Raw genomic sequence first — 24,214 nt, 5'->3', positions numbered from 1 at the left:
CTGATGAAATCAACTTGTGAAACTGACTAGAGAAAAGACCAGGGGTTGAGAGTGGGGGAGATGTCCTCATCTCTGCTTCCCCCAAGAGATTGGCAATCAGGAAAGAATTTCTTTCTTTCCTTGAATTGCATCACGTCCTTATTAGATGGCAGGGCTGAAAGGGTCACATTTTGAGCCAAGGCATATTCTCAGACAGACCATTGGATTTCCCATCCCTTCCTACTTTTCCTGTGGTAAGGAAACGTGTGCCTTGAGTTTACGGAGTTACACCCAATGCAGATTTTTCTTTCTCTCTTTCCCATGTACTCACTGGGCAGCACTTGAGATTTGGAACGCGACTGTTGCCAAAAAGCTTCTGGGGTAGACCTCCCTGCCCAGGCGTGCACGTTTGCCCAGGTTCTGTTCAGGTTTTTTGCAAGCCCTGTTGCTCTGGGAAGAGGGTCCAAAGAGATTATGCTTGCTTAGGAAAATTGCCACATTGCACTTGGCAAAGGTGAGGCGTATTTTGCTTGCGAACTCGCGTGCATCCCTCTAGGCCATATGGCAAAGCTTGGCCCTATTGGGGCATGTACCGGATAGCAGAGGGAGCAGCTGTTAAGCCGAGTGCTGTTTCCGGCGTGGGAGTTGTTAGTTCCTGCTGCCCTTAAAGCTGGGTCCAGATAGTAGTGAGGAAATGAGGGGGAGGGAGGTATGAAATACCACAGTGAGGGAAAGCATGGGGGTCAGTTCTTTGCAATAGGGCAGGAAGGCCTGCTTTGGTGACGAGATTTGGGAAACGGGCATTCCAGTGAGATCCAGATCTTGTTTCCTCACAATTTGCAATTTTCTGGCTTTCTGGGCCAGCTGAGTTGCCTGTATACTTCTTTTCCACCATACAGTACTTTTTAAAGGATGCTTCATGCTGTCTTTGATGGGAAAAAGAGCTTCCTGGAGGACGCAAAGCAGGATGATCTTCGTATGTTTCCTTGGCTCCCACCCCAGTCTCTCTGCTGCTAGTCTTATCCCTTGTGAAGGGACATTCATGGCCTTCCTTTTTCTTGCAGTCTTAAGAGATGACTTCCGACAGGCTCCCAGTGATGTGGTAGTAGCAGCTGGTGAGCCAGCAGTGATGGAGTGTATCCCACCAAGAGGCCACCCGGAACCCACCATTTCCTGGAAGAAGAACAGCATCCGCATCACTGACAAGGAGGAGCGCATCACGGTGAGACTGAAAATCTCTGCTTTTTGTGCACCCGTTGCCTACCAGGATGGAAAAATTTAGGAAAATGCCTTGGGTCCGTCTTTCTAGGCAAGGATAAACAGCTTCTGGACAATAGGCCAAGTTGGGCTTATTTACCTTCTGGTCCATGACACCATTCCTGAGCTCTCACTCCTCCTAATCAACTAACCTCCCAGTGTTATGTAAACTGCTTGCTGGAGGATTAACTAGCCTTCCAACATCCACATATGAGATTAAGAAACAGGTCCCATGAAGACCCTGCTTCTGTGGGCATTTGCTGTGTGGTCTTTCATCCTCCTTGGGTCACATGGAAGGGAACAGTCAAAGAGGAACAAATGGACAGGTATGGGTAGATGACTCCTCAACCTGTGCCTGGAGGCATTAACCCAAGTTGTGCCATCATAGTTTTTTTTTTAAAAAAAATTCCCTTTGGATGGGAAAAAGATTAAAAGTGGAAAAGAAGTCACTACTTCCCAGCCTGCTTTGTGGCAACTGGGAGGTCTAAAAGCATGGCCACAGGATGACTACCTCTTTCTCATCTAGCATGCTCTGGTCCTTTCCATCAGACAATATTTGATGGATCCCAGAGTTGTGCCTTTTTAGTGACAGTGCCTGCCTTGTGGAACAGCATCCCCCTGGAAATCCAAATGGCCCCAACGCTGTTAGACTTTTGTAGCACTTCAAAGACCTGGCTGTTTCTCTAGGCATTTGGACCAGGAAGTTAGGTGAGCTCTGCTGTTGCTGATGTGTTTTTGTTTTTGTTTTTTGTGGGAGCTTACTGTTTTAACCTTGGGTGCCCTGGGTTTCATGTTGTGGGTTTTGTTTTCACCTCTGTATGCCACCCAGCATCACTTTTGGGCGATGGGGGCTCATATAAAGTATTTAAATAAATAAATCACCCAACATTATATGATCATGGCACCCAAGGGTGAGTCTGATCACTAGTAGAAGGAATGACACGCAAGCAAGGCCAGAGTGCCATTCTCTACCAAAATATAGACCTAGAAAAGGTCTGTGGGTAGAGACCTTAGAGCCTTTTGTTGACCTTCTTCTTTAGATCCGAGGTGGAAAGCTGATGATGTCCAACACAAGAAAGAGTGATGCTGGAATGTACATCTGTGTGGCCACCAATATGGTAGGCGAACGGGATAGCGAACCTGCAGAACTGGTGGTGTTTGGTACGTAGAAGCAGGGTTCTGGTGGACTCTACTGGAACAGAGGAACAAGCTGAGTTTCCTTGGGTCCAACTAGATGAGACCATAGAAGAACTGTATTAAAAAAAAAAAAAAGTTTAGAAGTTGTAGGGATAGAAATGAGGGAAACGGAAGAGGTTAATCACTTAATTTGGGGAATAGAGAAGTTGGAAACTGTATTATCTTAGAGCAAACTTTCTGAGGAGGTACCTGCTTGTAGTGTGTAGGACTAATAGGTGGGGCTATCACCAATATTGGGTTGAGCCACTTTTATAATCTTTTTGCAATTTTCTTTTTTCCTGGATTTTCCATTTTCTTTTTTACCTATTGGACCCCAGGAGAGGAGTCTGATTGCTCTTTGCAAAATAACTGAGCTGAGTACTGGGTCTGTGCATAGATTTGCACAGGCAATTCACTCAAATCACCCTCTTGATCAAATTGGCAAATCCGGTTGATCTGTTGAATCAGGTGCTTTGAGGTCGATTTGATGCATATTTGTGCAAGCCCAAGTATATCTTTTTTTTCCAAATTGAATGAATGATTCAAATCAATTTGATTCAGTGCCTCCAAGAGATGGATTGAATTTAATTGACTCAACTCATCCCATTGCATTAACCATGTGAATCCAATCTTGGGTGATTCACATACCCCTATGGGTTGCTTGCAGCAAGATTAGGACAGTAAGTTCAGGTAGCCCCAGGGCCATTAGTCATTCACTGTCTCCGACTCAAATTCTTTTTCTCAGTACTGCAAACATGCTTTAATCATCCCTCTTTCTTTCCCCTAGTCTCAATCGCATCTGCTTTAATTATAATGGAGAAGGCCAAGCCAAACTCCTGAGATCTCAGCAGTAGTTCTAAAATAGCAGGTGGCTCCATACCCTGTTCTTGTCCTTTGCCTTTGAAACACTTTCTGATCCTGACAGAACGGCCCACCTTCATCAAGAGGCCCATAAACCAGGTGGTCCTTGCTGAAGACACCGTGAATTTCCACTGTGAGGTGCAGGGGGACCCAGTGCCAACATCCCGGTGGCGAAAAGAAGAAGGAGAACTTCCTCGAGGAAGGTATGTGACCTCTGCAAGTTCTCAACCCATATTTAGGATTCTCCTTGTGCTGAAATCTGCCTTGTAACTTTCTTCCCCTGCAAAAGAGCGTTCTGCTTTTCTACCGTATTATCGCACTGCTTAAGCATTTCTTTCTGATTTCTCTTGATGGCTTTTTGAGCAGGGTTGATAGTTGGGAATAGTGGAAGGGGGTTATGGCTGTTTGTTTTGGTTTTTATCAATCTTTCTGTCACTTAAAGCCTCTCTGGCTGGATATAATGTTATGTCATGGGACCATGGGAGACAGGAGGAAGAACCACAGACTAGGCAACCATCATGCAAAAGATATCTCAGCCCACAGAAGGAAAAGGGAGTGGGAAGCATCTCAGAAGGGACTAACCCTAGTTTCCTGGAAAGTAAAAAGTAAAGGAGGGGAGAAATGCTTTCAGACTTGCAAGATTTAGGTACTGTAACCTTACAATAAAGGTACCGTTAGTACTCGTGGTTTGTTCTTTTTGTCTGAATTATCTTGAAGGTCTGACCCTGCCTGCACTTCCCAGTCTGAAAAAGACATGGGAGGAATTCCTGCACAGTGTTCCCTAGGAGTTTAGTGGGAGCATGAGAAGTCCAGGAGGCTGTAGACTGCCGGAGAGAAGATTATACAGTGACCCAGAGGATCCTCATGCATGCCTATTGGCACCACGTAGCTAAGCAAAATTCAGGAACACCTTCAGCTAGGACTATTTGACTGTTTTTTTCTTCTTTAAAAAAAATCAGAAGCAAGTTCATCAAACTGGATAGGAATTGGTAGAAAAAAATGCAGGAGAACTTGCAAGGATCGCAGTCGATGGCCTTTTCCTGAGCACTTCTCAAGTAGCTCTGGTGTCCTTCGTTTTCCCAGTTGTAAAAGGAGAGCCATCAGGCCCTTTGCGTTTTAAAATGACAAGTGCAAGAAATGACAAGCAGTAGCAATCATGGCTGACAACAATTTCCAGATTCAAACGAAGGCATCTTTTGCCATGCTACAGAAACTGCAAAGGTCAGTCGATTACTGTCAAAGTGTGAGTGTTGAAACGGGACCATTGTTCAGATACCCTTGTCTTGATTTCAGGGTGACAAAGGGCTTAATCCCCTGGATAATTATGCATGAGGCACAACAGAGCTGACAGTAAATATCATTACAGGCTATTGCACTAGTTGCTGTGCAGTTAAAAACAGACATTTCACACACACTCACACACACACCCCGGCCTTCTGAAGGCACTAATAAGAAAGGGAACACATTTTTTGAGGCAGGGAATGGAGAATAAGTTTACTGATGAGAAAAAGACTAGGTTCCTTATATTGGTAACCATAGAGAGTCACTTAATGTGATTAAAATAGATAACACAATATGAGGACAACTTGATTTTTTATGCAACCAAGAATTCAAGGGAAGGTGGTAGTTAATAAGAATAATTGTGTGGATTTTGCTGTCTAGTTTTTGTTGTTGTTGTTGCTGCAAGCAGTACAGGTAGTCCTCACTTAATGACCACAATAAGATGGAAAAATTCATGGTTAAGCAGGGTGGTTGTTCAGCGAGTCGTGCCCGATTTTACGGCCTTTTTTGCAGCGGTCAGTAAGCAAATATGTACCAGACGGTCTTCCAAAACAGACATACAGAGCTATAGCTGGGAACAAACTATATAGAGTTGGGTTTTACATGCACAAAGTCCGAAGTTCAATGTCTGGTATATCTACTTTAAATGATCTTAGACAAGTTGGGTTTTAGGAATGAACTGGGCTGAGATCTTGAGGAATCAGTTCTAGTCAGTGGCAGTCATTCTTAGAAATATACAAAAGTTGAAGCTAGAAAATTCTGGATTCAAATACATACACTGATTCAGAGGATTTTAAAGATTAATATACAGTTGAGACCGGAGGTTTTTCTTTTGGGATTGATGGACAAACAGTTGGAAAAAAGCCGTGGAACTTTGTTTTTATACATAACTGCAGTGAGATTATTGTATTCACAAAGATGGAAAGATTCAGCATTACCCACAATGGAGGAATGGTTGGTGAAGATGATGGAACTTGCTCAAATGGCTAAATTGACTTCTTTGATCAGAGAAAAGACAGTTATCTACATTTATTGTTGACTGGAAACCCCTTGTAGACTTTTTGCATGAAACAGAAAAAAATGAACTTAGGATTTATGGTTTTGATTAGACAAAGATTCATAGATGATGATTAGGACAGCTTATGGAAAGAAGAGAGTTATGTTGTAACCATAGAGTAAGAGGAAAATTTATAATTGTACTTATAACTGCTGTAAAGAAGATTGGAAGCCATTTCTTGGTGTCTTTTTTCTGTCTTTTCTATTTTTCTTTTACTTTTTTTCCCTTTCTTGCACTTTTAGCTTTCTCTTTGATTTCTTTCTCTTTTCTTTTTCTCACTTTATATTAGTTTGTATTAGTTTTGATCTTCTTTTTAAAAAATCTTCAATAAAAATTTTATATATATATATATATATATATGTATGTGTGTGTATGTATGTATGTATGTATGTATGTATGTATGATATATATATATATATATAAAAATTGTAACTGCAGTCATTACAAGTGCAAGCCATTATTATTAGAGGCTATAGTTTCTCCCAGGCAAAGGAAAGGGAAAAGGACTTCTCATATACAAAAAGAAAGAAGAGAGAATTTCATTGTCCAAAATCCATGAAGTCTTGTTCTCCAAACATTGAACAGTAGTTTAGCCTATACAGTGGTACCTCGGGTTACGAACGCCTCTGTTAACGAACTTTTTGGGTTACCACCAGCTCCGGCCGCAAAAATTTACCTCGGTTTGCAAACTCCGCCTCGGGGTACGAACAGGATATGCAGACATTTTCCCTCCAGTGACACGGTCTGCGGCCATTTTTCCGCCCCTGACACGTGGTCCGCGGCCATTTTCCGCCCCTGACACGTGGTCCGTGGCCATTTTTCTGCCCCTGACATGTGGTCCGCGGCCATTTTTCCACCCGACACGTGGTCCGTGGCCATTTTTCCGCCCCTGACACGTGGTCCACGGCCATTTTCCGCCCCTGACACGTGGTCCATGGCCATTTTCCGCCCCTGACACGTGGTCGTAGGGAGGGGGACTCTCCCTCCATGCAATAGCCGCCTCCCTGTCCTCCACGCTAGAATGGATTAACGGTAATTACATTGAACCTTATGGGAAAATTTGCTTCGGGGTGCGACCAATTTGGGGTGTGACCAGAGTCATGGAACGAATTAAGTTCGTAAACCGAGGTTCCACTGTACTTCTGTCAATCTAGGGAGGCTGAGTTGTCTTTTCTGCAAGCAGTTTTCTATGGGCAAGATCAGTTCCAGAACTGTTCCAGTAAGAAAGGTTCGTTCTGCTGCTGAGCGTATTTTGCTCTGGGGTGGGGGGGGGGAGGAATCCACTTGGCAGACAGAACCAGGTTTTTTTAATCTAGAGTTTCTGAACCCTCATCTCAGATGCCCAGGAGACCATGGTGAGGGGGGAAGGCATTCAGAGTCACCCTCCTAAATGATACTGTGTTATACTGACTGATGCTGTCGCTTCTGTAATGAGTTTAAAATGTGAGTGTAATGGAAATGAAATGTTTGTTACATTATGTTGAGAAATGAATTTGATACTAGGCTATTTATCGTAATGATAGCTGCTGTGGGATCATCTGTAAATATATTAAAAAACATACAGTACTACCTCTACTACAACCCCTATTACTACTGGTTTTCATGCTGAAGTCTCAGATTTGAAACTGGTTTGAGGGACAACTTGCTAAGCCATCCTTTTTTTAAAAAAGTTAATTTTTATTGAAAAAAAATACAGAATAAAAACATTTAAAGGAAAAAGAAGATAAAGGAAAGTAAAAGAAAAATGATAAGGAAAGAATAAAGAATGGAAAGAGAAAGAAATAGAAAAGAAAAAAGAAAAAGAAAGGCAAAATATAAACAAATGGCTTCCAATCTTCTTTACAGCGGTTATAAATGTATTCAAATTTTATCCTCTCTCTCTAAGGTTACATCATAGCTCCCTTCTTTCCATAACCTACCCTTTCTAATCATCAAATCCATAAATCACAAGTATATTTTTTCCATTTTCAGCAAAAAGTCCATATAGGTTTTCCAGTCACTGACAAATATTGTCTTTTCTCTAATTAAACAAGTCAATTTTGCCACCTCTGCAAATTCTGTCATCTTCACCAACCATTCCTCTAATGTGGGTATTTCAATCTTTCCATCTTTGTGCATATAATAATCTTGCTGCAGTTACCATGTACAAAAACGATCAGCCAGCCAGTCTGTCATCTTCATATAAACTGCTTAATCCATGTTTTCTCACTTATCTATCCTGGATTTTGAATACCTTGGAGGAAAGGACAACCTGTGTTCACACAATATTCTTAATCAGATGAGTCGAAGAGGTAACGGATGTATTTGGATAATCCGCTAAACTTGCTTTGGATGAGGTTGTTGAGGAGTGTGTGTCTGTGTGGCTTAGCGTATTGTACAAACCAGCCCATTTGGCTTACCGTTCAGGGTATAGGCCAAGCTTGTAAAATGGGTTAATTCAGAACCCAGATTAGATATGTGGTCTAGAATGCAACAATTCTGTACTATTGAGTAGATTCAGGCACTGTGCCAAGTTACAATGTAGGTTGGTTTTATTTATTTATTCAATTTATATACGTGACTTCAAAAAGGCACACGAACCAGGTCTGTTAAGATTTCTAAATGAAGGCTCGTGGTTAAGGGCATTTTGTGAATCCAGCCCATGGTGGCTTACTCCAGAAACCATGGTTAAAGACACCATGGCTTAACACAGCCATTGACATCCTTTTTTCCTTCAAACCAAGATCAGAGGTCCAGAATGATAATACCTTGCGCATCAGCCGAGTGAATGCAGAGGATGAGGGTACCTATACTTGCGTGGCAGAGAACAGCGTGGGCAAATCTGAGGCTTCGGGATCCCTCAGTGTGCACGGTAAGTAGGTCTGAGTGGATTGCAGAGTCTGGCTGCTGAAGAGCCGTGGACCACGAGGATCAATGTGGGGATGGGTCATGCTGTCCTTGGTATGTTAGCCAAAGCAGTTTTGTTTGGCTTGATGGTTAGCAGCTCTGATCAATCAAGGCAGATACCAAGGGTTGATGGGAACAGAAGGACTGTAAATGTACAAGATGGGTGTTCAAATGCGCTCCAGATATCTGGAGAAATGGGTTTTGTAGTCCAAACACCCAGACAGCATCCAGTTGATGACAGTTCCAGAAGGGGATCAAGGAGCACGTTGAATATGTTTCTTGTAGAGCTTCCCCCCTTTTTTTTCTCCCTTCAAAATAAATTATATCTTGCTTTTGGCCCCCAGCTCCTTTTTTTTTTTTTTTGGCAAACCATGGAGCTGCTTTAAGATTATGCCCCTAAAATTTGACAACAAACTGCCGAAGAACAAGGTGAGAATTTTCCAGCTTTTAAAAAAAATAAGAAATAAAACAGCTGCATTCAGCTGCTGGTAAACACAGAGGAAAGTTTGCTTTGCAAAAAAAACTGGGAAAAGGAGTTAAATATTCTGGGCCTTTCCCCTCCTAAGACATCACCTTATTGCTGGAATGCCCCCTAGGGCAGCTGGGAAGACACACATCAGATGGTAGCCCAGCCATAAAAAGGTGGCCTCCCTCTGCATCTTGTTTAAAGAAATATGCAGCTACTTAGGAAGGTGCTCTACAACAGGGTTCCTCAAGCTCAGCAACTTTAAGATGGGTGGACTTCAACTCCCAGAATTCCCCAGCCAGCCATGCTGGCTGGGGAATTCTGGGAGTTGAAGTCCACCCATCTTAAAGTTGCTGAGCTTGAGGAACCCTGCTCTACAGTCACACTGTTTATTTATTTAATAGAACCAAGCCACCATTTTCTTAAAAACCAAACTAAACCTTTAAAATATATGCACAATAAAATTCCTGGCCAGTTGCTAAAGACTGAAACCAAAACTAAAGAGTCAGCTGCTTTTCTTAGTGATAACTCCAACCTCTAAAACTCACCTTAAACAGGGAGGTGTTGTAATATTAGTAGGGGAGTCTCAAGGTCTGCATATCTCCAAGAAGAAGGGACTCTATGACCTTAAAATGCTTTGAGCACATCTGTACTTCCTTCTTTATTGCAATTATTTGTATGCCGTAGCTTACGCCATCAAGCTTATGGGCCAGCTTATGGGTCGCTGTCCTCTTAATCTCTCGTGGGATGGATACCCACCCTTCCCTTCTCTGTTAGATGGTATTGGATGGGCAGATTCCCCCTGGAGCAAGTGGTCCTAAAGGTGGTGAGGATCCAAGCTCTCAAGGGCATAGTACGTGAGCTTTGATGCCTTGAATCAGGGACTTTCCATCAATTGGGAACTAGATGTGTGCCAGTTTGGCCTCTAATACCTTTATCCTCTAATTCTTTAAGCATTCATGTCAGCCTTATTTAATCAAACGCATCTCATACTTTTTTATTTTTGTTTTTCTCATATGTTCTCTTTGGTCCAGTCGGCCCATTCTGTAAGTATTCATTTCATCACATGTCATTGCTGCATGCTGCTATGGGTTAGGGTACATTGATCAGGTTTTTGCATGCTTTTTTTCCTTTCAAGCCACAGTGGGAACAGATTGATTTTTATGGAGGATGGGGTGGGTCCCAAATTATTTTTCCTGCTGTCAAAATGAATTAATTGACTCACAATCTTTGAAGCCAATCAGAAAGTATAATACTGTGGGTACAATCCAGTACATATTATTTCAAACATTTGTGTTCTGAACACATGGGAGATCTACTCTCAGGGAATGGCACATAAAATCATAACCAGATCATGCAATCAATTATGTGTCTACTGAGTAGTCCCATGATTTCATGGAGATATTCAAGTAAGTGTGTATAATATTGCAGTCACGTTTTCTTAATTTCTTTGGAATGCCAGAGTTCCACCATAATCTTACCTGGATCATATTTTCATCATTCTGTTTCTTAAAATGTTTGCACTTTGTGGATTTACAAATAAAGAACATGGAATGGCTTCTTCTTAGAGAAAATGGAAAAAGAGATGCATGATCATGCCTGTTTTGTAGGGCTAACATTGAAATTTGTCTAGAGGTGCTAACCTGCAGTGATACCTAGCAATGATACAAGTATTTATGATAGTTAAGATCCTAGCTTACGAAGGAGCAAAGAGAGGAACCGGTATTTCCCTCCAGAGAGAAAGTGTAGGAATAGAATTCACAGAACAAATTTGCTTCCAAAGCAAGCAACAACTTCACTGATAAATAATCATATGCATTAAGCTGATCAAACACCTACATTAATATTACTCTATCTTCCATGAATATTAGCTTACCTTCTTGGATTTTTCTAAAGCCAGCAAATCAGGATTGATTTGAAATAGGTGATCGCCAAGGTTGCATTATATCAAGCTGATGCCAAAATGATTTAGCAGATCATACGGTTGACATCAACAGGAACATGTGTGTTTGAATAGGCAAAGATTGAAGAAGGGTGACTGCTACCTCCCACTCTATCGTAGTTATCTGAATTCTTGGTGAAAAAACTGGACAAACCATTCTAAGTTTCCTATTGGTCATTGTGGCAGTTAAAAGAAAACTAGAACGCAGTTAGGATAACAAGGTGCCATTTATTAGCATATGTCATGGCAATCTATTTAAGAAAAAATGCACCAAGGGAAGTTTCCAACTTATATTTAACTTTGTTCTTCAGTGTAACAAGATTCTCCTTTATTCTTCTTTGCCTTATTCATCCAATTTGCTACCTAGCTCTGAGCAGTGCATTTTTCACCCTCAATTTCCTGCAATACTAATGTTCCTGTTTCAACCATTCCTTTGGAGGAGGGGTCTTAACATACTGCCAAACTATCTATCCCAGGGTTTTTCAAACTTGGCAACTTTAAGACTCATGGACTTCAACTCCCAGAATTCCCCACCCAGGATGCTGGCTGTGGAATTCTGGGAGTTGAAATCCACACATCTTAAAGTTGCCAAGTTTGAAAAACACTGATCTATCCTAACTTAACCCAAGCAGCAGCCATTGCATTACAAGCTCATCTTGTAAATAAGTTAGAAAAGGAGAATCAGGTATATAAGCAAACATATATCCTCCAATCACATTAAGTTCTTTAAACGTAGACTTAGACCTAACATGTCAACCAAACCCAGATCAATGAGCATTTGGGTGCACAGCTGTTATCATCAGCAACAAGTCATGGTTTTTGGAATCGTGGCTGCTTTAAGTTTCAACATAAGCCAATGACTTTGGCTAAAGATCAACACATGATATACAGGGCTTGTAAGATAATCACATGCACACATTCATTCATCAGCCCTATGGCTTAGCATATTCTGCAAACAGCTTATAAACATTAAGTAATATGCACACGGGGAATTCAAAACAGTTTGCAAACTTAACTGTCTTCTTGAGAAATCTTCCAGTTATACATTGCAGTGACACATTTATTTCTAGAAATGAACAATACTGTCTCTCTTACTCAATTCCTCCCTCCAAGGTATTTTCATGAAGCGTATTTATTTAGAAAGCTGATAGATTGCATTTCAACAAAAGGTTCTTCCAGCAGTGTACGTAGTTAAAAAAAGCAGCAGCTAACCAATCCATTTCAGTGACTTTTTAATATAGTATGGGGTGGGCTTTCCCAGATGGATATTCCATCCTGAATTACTGATCAGCCTTTCAGGGCAAGGTTTGAGGCTTTGGAGAAGGCAAAATAACATCAGTGACTCGGCCAAGAGAACAAGGTTGTACCTATAGTATAGTCCTAATAAAAGCATTCCTTCCTTCCCTCTTTTCTCCTCCCTGTTTCTTCTGTGTTGAATATCAGATTCTAAATGATCTTGCTTACTGACAGACTTGTGAAAATGATTGCTTTTATTGCACAGTTCGATTTTTCTCAGAATCCAAGCACTTAGCTGCGAAAGGTTTCAACGAGCTTGTGAAAACCTCTTTGGTGAAATTGCATGGGGAAAAACATGTTTGCCTTCAAATGAAACTGTTGCATTCGGGCTTAAGGTGGGCCTGCCAGCCTCCCATGTATCTGTGGTTTGCAGATCCCTAACAGGCTAAGTAAAAGCAGGGTCTTCTGTTGCTCCTGATGGCTGGACGATGGTTGGCCAGCCTCCTCATCAGGTGCCTATTGTTGAGAGCTAATAAATCTCCCTGCAACAGAGCAGGAGTCATTCTTGTAGCTGTGCAGATAAGGAGCTGAAAAGTGAACAAGAAATGCTGGAGGAAGAATACCCCCCTCCCCACCTTTCATCCTTGGCTGTGTCCCCAGCAAGGCAATTCAACTTCCTGCTTTGGGAAGGGAGGTAGCAGGAAAAGGGGAGGTCTTGTTTTGCCATCATCTCTTATCTCCATGCTGGATGTGTGGGCAACAGGAACATTTCCTCAGGCACACAAGGTCAATCTTGCCCTTGTTTTATCTTTCCCCTTTGAAGCAAGGAAGTATCCAGGAAGACAGGGCAGAGGCAGTGCTGGGGGGCAGTAATGAATTTCCTGAGTCACCATATCGCTTCCATCATCCAGCCTTGACTAGTCTTTGAAGTAACTGGGGTGGCTGCGTCTGGCTGCCTTTATAATTTGGGAAGGGGGCTTTCTCAGCAATCATTAACCAAAGAACCAAATTAACAAAAGCCCCCCCCCTTCCCTCCCATTTGCATTTTGATTTGATTATACAGCAGGTGGCACCAGCAAGCTATTGCTCTGAAAGGTCAGAGGTCCCTTGACTTGAATCCAGGCACATGTTAGAGCAAATGGCCCTTGACCAACCACCCCTTGCTGCAACATCCTGAGACCGTTGATTTCTGCTGTGCCAGCAGAATGACCCTTAGCTCAGCTACCAAGAGAAAGGGTTCACCTACTTTCACAAATACATCCCCGTGCGCTGATTGCTTGAGCATGGCTGTGGGACAAAGGCTGACCTTCAGCAAAGCGATGGGGCTGCTGAAAAGGCTGGTGCATTCTTTGCGTTGCCACCCACTCTCTCCTCCAAGATTTATGACTGTCAAGACAAGAGGCTGCTTCCAAATGCAGTGAGAAGCGAAATATGACCCAGAGGCTCAAGTTATAAAACTATAGACAGTTGCATCAGCGGGCCTTGACCCCAGGCTTTGATGGTTTGGGGACGATTGGGTTACCCGCCGTGATCCCACCATGCATTCAGATGTCAGGATGATAAAAATCAAGACAGGAAATACCCCAAACACCTGATTGCTCCAAGGCTCTAATAAAATCTTATGCTGGCATCTTCGAACTCTTATTTACTTTTTCCTACCCCAGTTTTGTGGAATAAGATGTCAAAACACTGTCAATTAGTGAAGGATACTGCATTTTTAAAAAGTGTGATAGTAAAAGAAAAATGTGATTGGCAGTGTTGTGAGCGTCTTTACCACTGAACTGGAATGGCTGAGATTGTTCTTATTCTTGCACACACACACACACGGGTACACAGAGATTTAAAAAATAGAAAGCCCTTTTGTAGAATACTCTTCGAATATTCCCCACCATCTCTCTTCCCAGTTTGCTACATCTAGAGCAAGGGTATACAATTGTGGCCAAATGTACACCCCCAATGCTTGAACATGATCCTAGAACAAGAAGGTTGCTCTTGAATCATAACTCTAAATCTGACAGAAGACAACTATTAAATGCATTTGGAAGAATGACATTTTTTATGGCTGGGTTTAGACAACATGCCTGATCCACTGAATTGCCATCCTGGAGACAATGCCCCTTTTGGTCACATGGGAAGCAGCCATCTTTGATAGTCTCCTGGCCACCACAAAGGAGGCTGAGAAATTGTAACTTCCAGGTTTTAAAAAACGTTTCTGGAAAACAAAATGGGGGAACAGTCTGCAGTGATCCAATCAGGGCCAGAGTTGAAGGACACATACTCATCCCACCACATTTGTCCCATTTTCCTCTCTCTCTCTCTCTCACACACACACACACACACACACACACACACACACACGGCTGCGGGACTGGAAAGAGTAGGATTACTTTAAGTTGTTATCTCTGCCAACAACACAAAAGGGGGTAAAATAAAGGTCCCTATTTCCACTTTACACATGCCTGAAAGAAGTTGGTTTAACTCCAAACAACTCCACCTGATTAGGATATGGTGTTCACATGACAATAGCACCATCCATGTCCCAGTGAATCATATAGTTTGAACAGGATTATATTTAATTAATTCCATTTAAATTCAATTCAAATCAAATTTAGTTTTGTTATGATGGTACACCCTGTTCCTGACTGCAGCTCTTAGCTTAATCTGGGGACTTGAGAAAAAAATAAGATTTTCCCTTGATGTCCTCTAATATACGGTTCGCAAAGAGGTGTCCTCTGTCTATGCTGAATTAGAATTCCCATATTTCCCTCTGTCATGTTGACTGGAGCTATCAGGGGATGAGAACAGAAACTAGCCCTACTTCAGCTCTAACAATAACAAAATAATTAATGAGCAAGCTTTTCTGGAGAGGAAATGCTTAAAGCAGGATGCTATCATCCCAAAGGCCAAATCTCCGCTAACCACCTGGCTGTTTTAGAGACCTGCGTTGAGCTCTTCCAAAAGAGAATTCCACTGGATGATTTCAATATAGAATAAGTTGATAAGAGGTCTTGTGTTTCTTTCGGATACACGTGTCTTTGAGCAGTCTTTTGATCCCTGTTGTCACTTACACCATTGTTTCTGAAATATAGTAATTTCTCTTTTCCTTTTTTTTCTTTTTTGCCTAGGATCAAACACAACACAAAGATTAGTGTAAGGAAACCAGCGTAGACAATGAAAGCAACCCAACCCCTTCAGCTCCACTTCCCATTTAAATTCTATCTGCACATATTCCATTCTACCTCCCTGCCAAACATTTCTCCTGTCAATCAATAACTATTAACTATCAGCAGGGTTTCACCCCACCCCTCTTTTCTTTCTATGGAAGTTGTCCAAGGGAAGATGACTGTGGACAAGGAGGGGAGCAAGCAAGCACACTGTTTCTCTTGTGCTCACACATCTCTCCTGATTAGCATGTGGGCAACCTAGCAATCTATAACTTCATTAAGGAGAAGCTTACAGTGCTCAGCATGACAATGGCACACCTGAAGGTGATGTGGGTTTTTTTTAATAGCACCTAATGCCCCATAAATGCTTTACCGCTCTGCAAGAGGAGATCAGAACGTTCTGTCTTCTACTTCTTCTTGGTAGCTTGGGAGGGGGAGGAGAGGTGATAAGGCAAGTGATTAGCATTTGTAAAACCTGACTGTCATTTGTCTTGTATTGAGAGCTGAGATGGGGGAAGGTTTTAAAAGAGCCAGAAGTACTCAGAAAGAGAAGAATTTACATCTGAGACATTATTCATGGTTGGGTGGTTGATTTAGCTGACTTGTTCCTTTCTTGGCCTCCCTCAGTCTCCTTAAATGCGGTCTTCCACTGCAAATTGATATTCTTTGCATGCGTGTATAGAATGGTTTTTTTAAAAAGAAAATCTCAGGGCTCTCTAAAAGTGTTCTCCTTTGTCTGGTTTTTTTCCCCCCTTTAAACTGCTTTTGGTACCTCCCAATGCTTTGAATCACCCCTTTTTCTTCCCTTGTAAATGCCTCTAGCTACTCTTCTGGGATGTCCATACTGGGAAGCTCTAGCTTGGGAACTGTCAGACCACTGATCCTTCTACTTTAGGATTGTCAGCATCAGGACTGGGCAAAATGGAGAGAGGGATTAGCCAGGACAGGTTCTCAGAATACTGAGTTCCCAGGACAAAGGAGATAGTTCAGCATTAGAGCCATAACTTCACAAAAATAAAATCCAGGTTCAATCCTCAGCATCTCTAGACACAGCTGGGAAAGACTCGAGCCTGGATTTGACTGTACTGGAACTACAGCTCTAAGAATTCTGGAATTGCCCTCACAGCACATCTGGAAGACTTTTAGCAGATGTTGACTACATTGAGCTAGGCCATGTAGGTCAGTGATGAGCCAGTGATTGGATTTGATATAAGGGAGCTTTCAATGTTCCTAAACAAAAAGTCTACCTCTCTCCTTCACTGCCCCCTCAGGGTCTTTTTTTTTTCTGCCTTGTTAGCCTTTCAATGCAAATGTTGCTAAAGAGATGTTGGTCTAACTGACCCTCTTCCACCTCTTTTTTTGTCTATAGTCCCACCTCAGTTAGTGACCCGTCCTCGGGACCAGATTGTGACCCAAGGCCGCACTGTGACTTTTCAGTGCGAAACCAAAGGAAACCCACCCCCAGCTGTGTTCTGGCAAAAGGAAGGGAGCCAGGTAAGTTCATGGTGTGAGTTTGGGTATATAAGTGAGAGAGAGTGTGCATGTAACTAGATTTTGACCCTGTTTGTGCATCATGCTTAACAGGATTGGGGGGGGGGCATGAAGTTGTCTAAGCTTCAAAATATACTTAATTGACCCAACCAGTTTTTTCGGAGTAAATTAAATCACCTAGTTAACTAACTCTCTGCTTCCAGTGTAGTGCAAACTCCCTGAGGGTTAAATGTCCCTTCTAATATCTGCGATTAAGGTGAAACTTTAGAAAGGGTTGATGAAAATGGGCTCGGTAGACATTTGATTCCTGTGGTTTTTCAGTTTTCACCTCCCTGTGGCGACATGGGGCATAATGAAGGGTCATATAGTCTTCTCATCCTATCTGCGGGGATGCTGATCCTGAGTAGAACAGGATCAAAAAACAAAAGAAGCCAGAAAATGGGATGGAAAGTGACATTCTGCAGTTGCCTTTGTGGCAGCTGGGATAACTAAAACTATAGCCACTACCTAACCACCTCCTAGTATGGTACTGGTACCCAGAGGTGAGATAATTGGTGGGGAATGAGGACTGAGGCTTTGTGAGTGTGCCTTGACGTGGTTGGTTTATTAGATTTATTTTTCACATTTCCTCCTGTAGCTCAAATTAGCACTTTGTCCTTTCACTATTTTCCACAATTCTTCTATTGGGAAAATTGGACTGAGAAATAATGACTAGCCAAACGTTATCCAGTGAGCTTCCATGACCAAGGATAGACTTTCATACAGAACTAAGATGCAGTGCAGTAGGAAAAGTACTTGGGTCAGATGCAGGAAAGTTGAATGGATCCCCTAAGATGGGTAAGGCAGGTGAGGCGTTTGGGACCCAAAGTTCACATGCAGTTCTTGGTTTAATGTCATACTTCCCCAAAAGTCATGCTACCTATAGAAATGGAGTGGCAGAGAGAGAGAGGATGTTGAAGTGCTATGAATTCCTGCAGTGTTGCAAACGTGTCAGTTTTTGTCTCTCACTCTACTATTGCCAGCATGCAGCCATGATAGGTTGTCCCTAATGGATGTGGCCCTGAAGCAAAAACAATTCCCTTGTCTTGACTCTAAAGTCCTCAGCAGTGTTCCCCCATTACGGAAAGCACTTGGGCTGCATTAGCTGATGTTTGCATCTTTAGGGAAATGAAGACATAGAAGATTGTTTTGACATGAACTATGGATTGTAGAAGCATTTTGTGGGCTGGAAAGAAGAATTCTTACAGCAAAAGTACATACTCTAGGTTGTAGGATCTATGTGGTCTAGAATCCCAAATTTCACTGGTGTAAAATAATGGCAGATGTGGTGAATTGAGCAGTACTAAAAACAAAATGGTGGATTGGGGCAAAACCATTTACCTCCAGTACACCTTGAGCCATATTTTGGAATGTCCTATGAAATAAGCTATAAAAACCAGCCTCCACTTCAGAATTAGATTAGGTAGTACATAACACTCACACTTGTATTTAACATGTTTAGTTTGTCACCAATTACATCTGTGGTGGCTGCTTGTAATTGTACTTGCTGTATTAAACTTTGGGAGTCAGAAACCCATGTCAACAGACCATGTCACCACCAGCTGTCTTCCAGTCTACAATCTTCTACCTACTTCTTTTCTAAAGGATTTAAATGTCTTCCCATTCCTTTTGGCTTCAAGATTGTTGATAATCATAGTCCAGAGATGTAAACAGCACAGTCTTATGCGGGTCTTCTCAGAGAGCCTGCTTGCTGATTCCCAGGTCAGCAAGATAAGTACTATACCGGAAAACAGGGCAAAATGATATTCTGATTTTTCAAAATGTAGAAGATTTAGCCATAGAGGAAACCAGAATAGCTACTGCGTCCATTTTATTTTGGTAAAATGGGGTGTTACAGTTTTCTTGATTCCATGAGTTTTGCATCGATTGATACTGCACAGAATTTAGGTAAAATAACGGAAGGAGAGGATTTGAGAAGAAATGCTTAATAATTCCTATGATGGTGGTGTTTCTTTTGTATCCTGGGCTGCCAACGGGAGCTAAGGTTTTGCCTTTTATTTTGTAGCCAGCCAAAGCTGCTCATGTCATCCAGTTGTATGGGATGATACACCTCTCAGGAGATCCAGTCTCTTGGAATGAACAATTGGAGTTTCTAAGATGCCTTTAAATAGCACTGAGCTATTACTGTGTCAGTTACTCTCACCCTGAGAGGATCAGTGATAGAAAGGAAGGGGGAAGGAAAAGCAAGGAACGCTACTGCCCTTGGGAGGGGAGTGAATTGTTTGCTGTAGAGCAGGAGCTGAAACTCATTCAGTGAAACAGATGTCATATTCACACAATCATAGCATTTTGGCATTAAGGGATTTCTTTGGTGGTCTTGGAGATCATCTGGTGAGTTCAGGGTTGGAATCCCTGACAGAAAGCTTACCACTTGGGCTCTCTTTCTGCCTTGTATAGAGATGGGGTGGGCTTAGCTCTTCCTTGGGAAAACACAACCTCCTAGGTTAGAACCTAAGTAAAAGTGGGAGCAGATATGGTTGGTAAGCCTCTGAAGGCAGGTAGTTCCTCTGGCACATTTTCCAGCTTGGCGTGTTTAGGCCTGCTTGCTACCTGTAGGCAACAGTGTAAGTGGAGGAGAATTATAAAGGCCACATCACATGCCTAAGCATTGTAGTGCACTTCAAACATTATGGAGCCGTGATTTCCTACCCAAGGAATGAGGCACAGTGAGTCTTAACCTCATGAACTCTGTCTCCATCTCAGTCTTCCTGCCTGCAAAGTTTAAAACTAGCTACACTTCTCATGGCATCCATTCTCAAGGAACAGTGGTTTGTTTCAGTGAGAGGCAATGAGAACAAATGAAGATCACCGCAGAGTTTTAGACCCTGATGTGTTCTAAAATTATCTTTTAAACAAAATGCAGCTCCCTGTATTTAGGCATCTTGGATATCTATGGTTTGTTTAAAAAGTGATACTTCTGGTCTATCCCTGTGACATAAGAAAGAGAAGAGAAGACAGAATGTGCAAATTCAAGGCCGTGGTTTCCTCTTATGCCTGAACTTAATAAGGGGGAAATGTTGATGTAGGAATTCAATTTGCAGCAGCTTCCTAGCAGTGACTATAATTCCAAAAGAAGAACAAGTCTCAGATTGGGCTCCTCACTTTCAAAAACCTGTTAAAATGCAATTTCTTCAGTACTTCTTGAGATTGACTTCTTATTTATGGTTGATCCTATAACAGTCTCAGTAGAGGATGGATTAGCATAAAAAGGATGCTCAAAGAGAGTGATATTAGAATTCTGTGATAGCTCCCAGCCATTCCCCTTATGTGGTTATCTTCCTCTTTCTGCTCCTTTGCTACAGGTTCTTCTTTTTCCCAGCCAGCCCCCTCAAGCTACAGGTCGCTTTTCTGTAGCTCCAAGTGGTGAGATGACAATTGCAGATGTGCAGACCTCAGATTCAGGCTACTACATGTGCCAGGCCATTAGTGTGGCAGGAAGCATCCTTGCTAAAGCTCTCCTGGAGGTGGAAGATGGTAAGTGTCCTAGGAGTGTGAAGCTGTATTACTTTCTTTTCTGTCAAGAAGGAGGGACCATATACATGTTACTCCAGTCACAGAGAAGCTACGGAAAATGTTTTCTTAACAATAATTGGGCAGGGCAGGCAATTCTTAGAAATGTCAGTATGCTCCATATTATAGAGGTAAGGAACAATCTCAAGGAACTTGGGTTAGATGATTTCCCAAGGTCCCTTTCTAATCTAAAGTTTGATGGTACTTCATGGCCCTGTTCACACAAGAAGGTCAACAGGAGATCAATGTGTTGTGTGAACATCCCAACTCACTTAATTAATCCCAACATCTAAACTAGAAGGGGATAGTTTTAGCCCAAACAGCTCCAGGGATGTCTGGGGCTAAACTAACCTTCTCCAGTTAACCATACTGTACAAACTGTTTACTGGAGGTGGGAGTATCAATTTTCCCTTCCAGCTTATAAGATAGGTATAGTGCCAAAACTGAAACTCTGAAAATGGGACTTCTTTGGGTACTCTGTCCCTGTCTCTTTTTTACTCCCTTTTCATAGGAGTGGGTGGAAAGAGGGGAAGTGATGCCCTCCCTTGACTGCCCTTTGCAACAGCTAGGAGGAGTCTGTCAGGCCCAGCCCAAGAACAATGGTGAAACAGTCCAGTTGAGTTCAGTTCCTTTATTTGCTTACACCCCATAGACAGAATCTTGCCAGACTCAATCTATACCTATAAGAGTTTATACTCTCATCAGAGTGGGAAATCCTGGCTATCCCAGATGGCCTGGGGGCTGGATAGGGGCTCGCACCAGTGGAAGTGGCTTGTAGGGTAATGGATTCTACTCCCCCTTCATCATGAATGTTTTTAGTCTTTTTATGTATAGGATCTTTTTATATTGTCTGACTTTTTTACTAATTAATGTGGGTATTTTTAATTGTTTTTGGGTTTTACACTAACTGTGAGCTGCCCAGAGTCACCCTCTGGGGGAGATGGGCAGCATATAAATTAATTAATAAATATTACTGCCACTTGTGGATATACCCTGGGAAATGAGTGGCTATCATGAACCCCTTATGCTTCCCACACTCCACCTCCAGATTGTGTTGTCTTTTGTCTCCTTGCCCTTCCTGGAATTCACCCCCTCCTTCCTGATCTACTTGCTCTCTGCTGCAATCCACCACCAATTCAGAGAATAGCTGCTTTCCAACTAAGTGGCTTGCAATCAGGCACTATCAGTGTATGGAGATAAGTCACTTACCTAGGGGAGCAGAAAATTCGGTCAGCCATGTCTGCCAAACATGGCCCATCTCTTCTGGGTGGCAAGTAGTTTAGCAATGCTTTGATCCCATTTCTTTTACCTTTCAGCAGGCAAGAAAAAGTGACACATGCACAGACACACACACACCCTAAAGAGATTTGTGCATGTGTGTGTGACAAGGAGAGGTTGGAAGAAGGGGCTGATGGATAAACCACAAATATTACAAATAGTTTGTAAATGATCCCCCAAATGACAGATAGGAAACTGATGCCCTCCAGATGTTTTAGATTTATTTCCCATCATTGCCAGTAGCATTGTCTATCATTTCAATCCTGTCTGAAGAACTCCAGGTCACGAAGAAACTAGAGGATGAGCATTTTCTGTCCAGTGAAAAATGGGGCAGCTATTTCTCTGGTCTTGCAGATTCTTCCTGGTGGCATTTCATTTCACGGGCAGCAGGGAATTGTTAATGTTTTCTCCCCAAACCCCATAAGAATCTTTCTTCCGCCTCCCCTCCTTCAGCTTTCTGCAGTTAATTTTATATTGTGAGAGTTTCCTTGGTAATGTTCAGATGCCAGAAAAAACAAGCTGGTCTGGATCAGAGAACCTCTCACTTTTATTGCTGGAAATAAAACTACCGGAAAGAAAGAAGGGGGAGAAGGAGAAAGATAAGAGCTGAATAGGCAGGTTTTTTTCACTGCTCTCTGACGATTGCTGATTTTTTCTTCCCAGAGCCGTTCTCATAACCCTATTTCTGCCGCCTGCCTTCCAAGCAGGGGGTACTTTGTCAAAGCAAAGGAGTGGCTGGTGAAATGTCAAGTTACAAGTCATGCTCAGTAGAGGAGGAAGAGAGGCACCTCAGTTTTCTAGCTATTGTTGTAAATAGCACCAAGTGTTCAGAAATCACAATCTAAATCAGTGTTTCTCAACCTTGGCGACTTTAAGATGTGTGGACTTCAACTCCCAGCATTCCCCAGCCAGCCTGGCTGGCTGGGGAATGCTGGGAGTTGAAGTCCACACATCTTAAAGTCGCCAAGGTTGAGAAACACGGATCTAAATCATATTAGGAGTAGGCAGCAAAGGTGAGAAGACTGCATGACACACTTCCAGGCATCACAAGATTCTATCTAGTCCCTGTTCCAACCAGAGAATGCCAGAAGCTCACGATGCTACTTCTGAAACACCTGGTTCTGGTTCCTGCAGGAGATGTTGGGAGCTAGCATGGCCCCAGAGGATCTGTTGCTCCAGCTGGTACCTACTTTATCCATTCCAGCTGCAAACAGGCTTGGCTGAGCTATTACCTTGCCGAACTAATGATCTGGAAAGAAAAGGTTTTTGTACTCAACTTTCTTCCCTAGGGCTTCCCTCTCTATACGGATTCTTTATCCTGATCAGAGGCCTCCCTCTGTCCCCTTTTCTCAAAATGGCAGCACCTGACCCATCGGTGCCAGACAATTGGAGGAGATTCAGAAGACAAAGGAGCTTGTAACCTGAAATCCTCATTTAGTTGCAACATCACCAGCTGGGTTTCTAAGGCAACAGAAAGAGACATATTCCTCCCAAACTGCTCTACCACACTATGCAGAAGATGTGGCTCTTTTGTGTCACTTGTTTAAAAAAAAGAAGCAATACTTTCTTTTTTAAAAAAAGTGTTGAGTGCCCAGAATCTGCTAGGGAGGCATTAGTGAGTCAACGGAGCCAAGCAGCCAATGGTCCCCTAGCACATGGGCTAAAGCCTTCAGAATCTGGTCTGGTGCGCAGCCTTGCTGACTGCACCCACGCATGTCACCAAATGCGTCAAGCAGTTTCTCTCCGGTGTGGGAGATTTGGCAGGGCAGCCACAGAGGGAGGACGATGATCAGTCCCCTCCATGCATGACGGGTGCAAGTCCCTCATGCTGAAAGCTTGGCAGGTGCGACAGATGATGTCTGTCCAAAGCCAGCTCCTTTGCCATGATTGATTTTCTGCCCCCTTCCTTCCTCCCCTTGTGCACGCTTTCACTGCTGATTGTTACTGGGAAATTCAATTGTGTGTGAACTTTTCATCGCCCTTTGTCCGTTTGCTGTTTCCCAGTCGATCGAGAGTAATTAGGGCTGTAAATAATGGGCAGAGCAGGTAGCTCGCTGGGCTGGTGGAGTTTGGTCACTTCAGTTGAGTTTCTGGGGAATAGAAAGACACATCTTTCAGAAAGCTGGCATGATAACCTAACTCCAATGTTTTTTCCCCCTCTGAGACCCACTTCTAAGGAGGACTGTACAGGTAGTTCCCAGTTTAAGAGCAAGTTCCGTTCCCAGGGTCTGTCCTTCAGTCGAATTTGTATGTAAGCCAGAACAGTATTCTTGTATAATACTGTATAAGTAGTATTGTATAATTAACTTGAACCATTGTGTATTTAACTCGAGCCATTGTGTATTTTACTCGAATCATTGTGTATTTAACTCAAATTTTGCTGCAATAGGCTCCACTCTTAACTATGGGTCGTCTATAAACCAGGCGTTCATAACCCAGGGACTACCTATAAACATATTTTCTGCTTAAATCAGGGAGAAGGTACCCTAAACTTTGGTTTTTCGCTTACTTTTGGACAACTTTCCCTAGCCTGGGTTTCTTCCAGATATGTAGGGCAATTCCAGAATTTG

At 42.5% G+C, this 24,214-nt stretch overlaps 1 protein-coding gene across 3 annotated transcripts in view; it reads left to right on the top strand.

Moving 5' to 3' along the window:
* ROBO3 (roundabout guidance receptor 3) overlaps positions 1 to 24,214 on the top strand; it is a 146,765-nt gene that overhangs the window by 80,773 nt on the left and 41,778 nt on the right. For 2 of the 3 annotated variants that reach the window (XM_088139101.1, XM_088139099.1), the window contains exons 3-9: positions 1,044 to 1,201; positions 2,277 to 2,397; positions 3,338 to 3,476; positions 8,335 to 8,462; positions 9,998 to 10,009; positions 16,675 to 16,799; positions 20,159 to 20,330. In XM_088139101.1, coding sequence (XP_087995227.1) covers positions 1,044 to 1,201; positions 2,277 to 2,397; positions 3,338 to 3,476; positions 8,335 to 8,462; positions 9,998 to 10,009; positions 16,675 to 16,799; positions 20,159 to 20,330 — 855 coding nt within the window. The remainder of the gene's footprint in view (positions 1 to 1,043; positions 1,202 to 2,276; positions 2,398 to 3,337; positions 3,477 to 8,334; positions 8,463 to 9,997; positions 10,010 to 16,674; positions 16,800 to 20,158; positions 20,331 to 24,214) is intronic. The other variant, XM_088139100.1, reaches the window with a different exon arrangement.

The sequence above is a fragment of the Python bivittatus genome, unplaced genomic scaffold (genome assembly GCF_059951505.1).
Source record: "Python bivittatus isolate LINGU-HERP-01145 unplaced genomic scaffold, Pbiv_v1 ctg000320_np1212, whole genome shotgun sequence".
Taxonomy (NCBI): domain Eukaryota; kingdom Metazoa; phylum Chordata; class Lepidosauria; order Squamata; family Pythonidae; genus Python; species Python bivittatus.
This window is presented reverse-complemented; position numbering and strand designations above follow the sequence as displayed.